Source organism: Orbicella faveolata, unplaced genomic scaffold (genome assembly GCF_042242905.1).
Source record: "Orbicella faveolata isolate gen_17 unplaced genomic scaffold, um_ofav_v1 contig_12, whole genome shotgun sequence".
NCBI classification, from domain to species: domain Eukaryota; kingdom Metazoa; phylum Cnidaria; class Anthozoa; order Scleractinia; family Merulinidae; genus Orbicella; species Orbicella faveolata.
In genome coordinates this window covers 7,978,189-7,983,082 of record NW_028301539.1, presented here as the reverse complement: position 1 = coordinate 7,983,082, position 4,894 = coordinate 7,978,189, and the positions used below count along the sequence as shown (strand labels likewise).

At 41.3% G+C, this 4,894-nt stretch overlaps 1 protein-coding gene across 1 annotated transcript; it reads right to left on the bottom strand.

Moving 5' to 3' along the window:
* Window positions 1-1,746: 1,746 nt before the first annotated feature.
* Window positions 1,747-3,791, bottom strand: LOC110047762 (uncharacterized). The gene has a single exon (XM_020753510.2). It carries the CDS (start codon window positions 3,222-3,224, stop codon window positions 2,295-2,297), a length of 930 nt encoding a protein of 309 aa, XP_020609169.1. The 5' UTR covers window positions 3,225-3,791; the 3' UTR covers window positions 1,747-2,294.
* Between the last annotated feature and the right edge of the window lie 1,103 nt (window positions 3,792-4,894).

Sequence of the window (4,894 nt, the reverse complement as noted above, 5' to 3'; positions counted from 1 at the left end):
CATATCTTTAGAGCAAGTGATCAAGGAACGTGATTCAGAACCACAATGCATCAAAATCGCACGGCAGCTCAAGGTCTGGATCCGCCACTGGTTGCTTCATTTTATTTTTTTGTTTCTACGAATTATTATTCAATCTGTTAGGGAGCTTCGAGAGTTGATCAAATTAAGTGCACCCTCCCTCCTCCAAGAAGCACACCCCGCAGTCCTTCCCCCCCCCCCCCCAAAAAAAAACTGACTTTCACCAATAAAGACTAGTTCCTGGATTCCGAGCGTTTTTTTTTTTATTTATTTATTTTCCATAAATGTGTCCGTCAAATCACACACGGCAAACTTTGTAGACAAAAGCTCTTCAGAAAATGGCGGAAAGCAAATGCAAGATTCGAACCCACACTTTCACACCTGATCGTCATCTGGTCTGGGCCGGCCACTGGACTGAAATATCTCGCTAAATCGTATGACATCATTTACGTGCCATATGATAACCCTTGTGATAACACTCTTATTGAGGGTTTCATACTCTTCCAAAATTCAGTCACGTAGAAATATTGAGGCTTTTCACGTGGCACATATAACCCAAATTTTTTCACGTTCACACGAAAATTTATGCGATTACTTTTTGCAAATTACGTAAATCTTTGTATTGTAGGAATACACGTATTTTGAACGAGTTTGTACAGCTCTTAGACGTGACGTGTCTAAATAAAGTATTGCATTATATTGTAATAAAGAGAAAACAAAGCCACAATTAACACTGTCACATTCTCCAACCAGTTTAGACTGTTATGGTAAGCAAATGACGTAAGCTAAGGACGCCTCCACACTACACCGGAGGAATTTGAAAACGCAGCTTCATATTTCTACTGTTAGGCCTACCGTGCACACTAATCCGTCACGACAACGAAGCTTTTCGAAAACGCTCTTCAAACCGGAGGAATTTGAAAACGCAGCTTTATTTCTACTGTTAGGTGTACCGTCCACACTAAGCCGTCACGAAAACGGAGCTTTTCGAAAACGCTCTTCAAACACGCCGACTTTTTGTTTTCGTGTGGACAGAAAACATTTTAAAAACTGGGCTTTTTGAAAACGATGACCCCACGATAATCTCGTGATTTCCCTACCCGAGTTTTTTTGCAAACGCAAATCCAAAATGACTGATGATTGTTCCGTTTTTAAAGTCCTGCGACGTAATGTAGACGGAAAACGTTTGACGCGTACGTTGTCAGAGTGAAACGTCCGTTTTGAAATTCCTGCGGCGTAGACGGGGCCCAAGAAGACCCGATGGCTAATTCACAGGTAGAAAAAGGGTTAGAATCGCAGAAATTTGATGCCCAGATCGCAGCGCCCAGCCACAGCGCTGAACACACAGGGTAGACGCTAAAATTCGCGCAAAGTAACAGATGATTCACGAATTACGTTGAATCACGGATCACGCTGCAGGCAAAAACTGCCGTGCACGTGAAAAAGTTTTAAATTAGCAATCACGAATAAATAAAAGCTTCAATAATGTTTTACTAAAAAATAAATAGCCCCAATCACGCTTCACGCAAAAACTATAGAAAACCCTCCTTATTGAATAGAGGCGCGTAAAAACCATGTCTGACTGCAGGTCGGTGTTATGATGACGTTATCCTTACAGGTATGAACATTTTTTAGAAGTATCACAAGTTTCATTTATGTTCCTCTAACCCTTCGGTAATCCCCGCCACCCTCTAAACAGGTGTCTTTCAAAAGGTTTTGTGGAAACGCTTTCCATATACATTGTTATTTATTCCTATCAGGTAAATGGCAGTGAGTTCTACAGAAACAAGGCTGTCCATGTCTATGATTGAACATATGAGGGTGAATTCGCCTTCACTGGAACGTGACAAAACAAAACAAAGGTTGCGTCGCTTACAGTTTTAAGGCATAGGAGTATTGGGGCCAGTTTCTCTTAGGCTTGACCCAGTTATTAGTGAGCTCTAAGCTAAAACTGATGATACTTGAAGGGGGGAGGGGTGGGTATTTACAGCATGCCTTTTACCGCAAACAAATTCTGAAAAAGCTGTACAGAACAGGGCAATGTTTCAGTTTCAGTTGCCCATAGCTATTTTAGATTCCGAGGACATTACTTTAGACAAAAGTTCATTTCGTGAATATTCGAGACACGCTTGTTAGACTTCTTTCAAGCCCAGTTATTTCCGGCGGACACCGTAAAAGCTCGAGTCAGGTCAGTTTATCTTCGTAAATTTTGAAGTTAGTTTCGTTAATCTTCGTAAAGGCTCGGGTTGTGTTCGTCAATCTTCGTCCCTCCTCGGTTACGGTTTGTATTTAATGAGCTGAATGTTTCTTTCATAGTGACTCTTGCCGTTTTTGATGTGAACTCGCAAAAACATATCATTGAAGAAGTCCCCTTTCCTCAGCCAGTCGTCTTTACCAGTTGGTTTCCAGCCCATGTTCAAAACAGCTGAAATGCTGTAAAATGTGTGCGCCAGCTCAGGTCTCTTGCAGTTGATCGTGTAGAAAAGAGGTCTGCCTCGGCGATACCGCGACAAATCCACGTCAGTTCTAGCGAGCAGAAGGGAAGGTGCATCCATACGGGAAACATCTTCAAACTCAACTGTCAAGCTCGAATTTCGCGGCAGTCGTTTTGGAGCTTTGCCTTGGAAAGAAATTTTACCTCTTATGTTGATGTAACCGCTCTGGCTGTGCGGTTTAGCTGTGGTTCGGAGATTCAAAGTGTTAGCTGGCGGAGTTACACGGCGTGCAGTGGTGGATTTCCCGTGTGAACGTGATTTGGCAATCGCCGTGTTGGCTTTGGTGATTGCAGAGTGCGTGCTGGCTCTTGTTGACGGTGTGCTGGAACGGATAATCGGCGTTGTCGAACGGATGATCACGGTATCGCCGTCAATCTTGATAACCGTTGTCGACTTGTCGGTGCTTACTGCTTGTTGTTGCGTTGGTTTGTCACCTTGTCGAATCTCAGGACTCGACGTTTTGAAGTTGCCAAGAGTACCCGCTGAGACAGTCGTTGCCACCGAAGCAGAAATCTGTTCGTGAGCCGATGGGTCTTCAGACTGTTTACATCCCAACAGGCACGTAAACTGGTATTTGGCGTTGAGTGAAAGGAAAACAAACATTCCAATGGCCACAACTAAGAAGATTGTTAACAGAACGATTAAGCACCATAGTAATCGATTTTTACGGATCGTAAACCCAACTTTGAGGTTGTTCTTTTCTTGAAGCATGTTTCTTTCGGCCGAAGCGCCTGTTTCACCGACCGCTTCCACTTCAGACTAAAACTGCCAGACGCATTTTTTTGGCTGCAATGATCGCGGTGTCTCAGACATCAACAAATACGGGAAACTTTTCAGCCAATAAGTGTTAGCATTCTCAAGGGAGCTACATGACACTGTCACTCTGAACATAATTGCTGACAAGCATTTAAATCTTCTGCACCTCACTGAAACCCCGCCGAAAGACGAAAGATAAATATTGAGGGATCAGCTATTTTAAGACGATTAGTGATTTCGAGAAAACAATTTAGTTAGCAACAAGACTTGTTTGGTGACCTGCTGTTTGTGGAAGGATGCCGATTTAAGGCTAGGATCGCGTTTTACATATTCCGGGAAGCCAAGCCCTGTATGAAAATCACTGGCATGTCTCGAGATAACATTTAAAGAACCTATTGTTTGCATTAAGTCGATATCTTTGTAAACAAGCACGAAATCGTCTTTCTTGTATGTCAGGCAACTGTCCAACCATTTATATATAGCGGAATCAATTTCCACTTAATTAATGAATTAAATGATCGACTTAGTGAATTAATTACCCATTTCAGCCCGATGTGAATGCAAATTCTCCCGAGTTCCAGCATCGATTTATTTTTTTAACCCTTCGTTCTTCGTTTAGAACACCGTCACGTAACTAATATTCCCTTTCTGTTTATCGAAATGACAAGTACAGGCCAAGATTTGTCCATGATCGACAAATGAAGTTAACCGGTCATCGCACAGTTGGTTGAATAACGGGCAAAGCGGGAAGGTAACTTTTGGAATTATGTTTAATACTGTAGATGGCAAAACTGAATGGGATTATCTGACCCCCAAATGTGAGTTCTAATGGAATGTGGATTGAAAAGAAGGAGTGTGGAACGCGGAATGCAGAATGAGGCCCGAGGAAAACATGGAGTATACAAGACGCGGTGTATGGAAAATGGGGAGTGTGAAAGATAAGGAGTATAGAAAAGACCGAGTCTTTTATATACTTTGAGAAAAACCTTAATGTAAGACTTTTTAACCCGACTACACTGAATTTTCGAAGTCTACGCGCAAAACGTCGAAACGCTAATAAATGCTAATAATTCTTATGCATGGTGGGCCCGCCAACTTTTTATGCGTGTTCATTAGCCATATTCTCTTAGTGAACTTTACTGAACTCACTCTCTATGTGACCATTATACAAAACTTGTTACGCACTTTAATGACAATTCTTAGGTTGATCATCGCGGAGTTTAACTTATCTAAAGCGTTGCACGTTTATTTTCGGATTGCCCACAGATGGTCGGCTCCGTATTATCTGTAAACTTCTGAAAAGAACCGGTGTTTAATTGGGATCACCAGGTCAACAATATATTTACAACGATAGAAAATAAGCCTTTCTTTTGGACGAAAATTGACGGTTTGATTAGCTAGTTTGGCCAATAGTGGTACTTTGAAGTTTTCAAAAAATACATCAAGATAGTATAATTTTCAACCTAAATTGGTGTCAGAAACCTCTTTCGTCCTCTCATTACGTTGTAAAAATTGATCATCCACTCATATGTTTCAATGTAATTAAAAAAAGCTATTTAAGCTCATTAAAAAGATAAGCAAAATTTTCTTAAAATAGCATTTTTAATTTCCTATCCTAGTCATAG

Bases quoted from the DNA above. Each gene is read 5' to 3' on its own strand.
- LOC110047762 (XM_020753510.2), bottom strand. From the start codon at position 3,224: ATGCTTCAAGAAAAGAACAACCTCAAAGTTGGGTTTACGATCCGTAAA.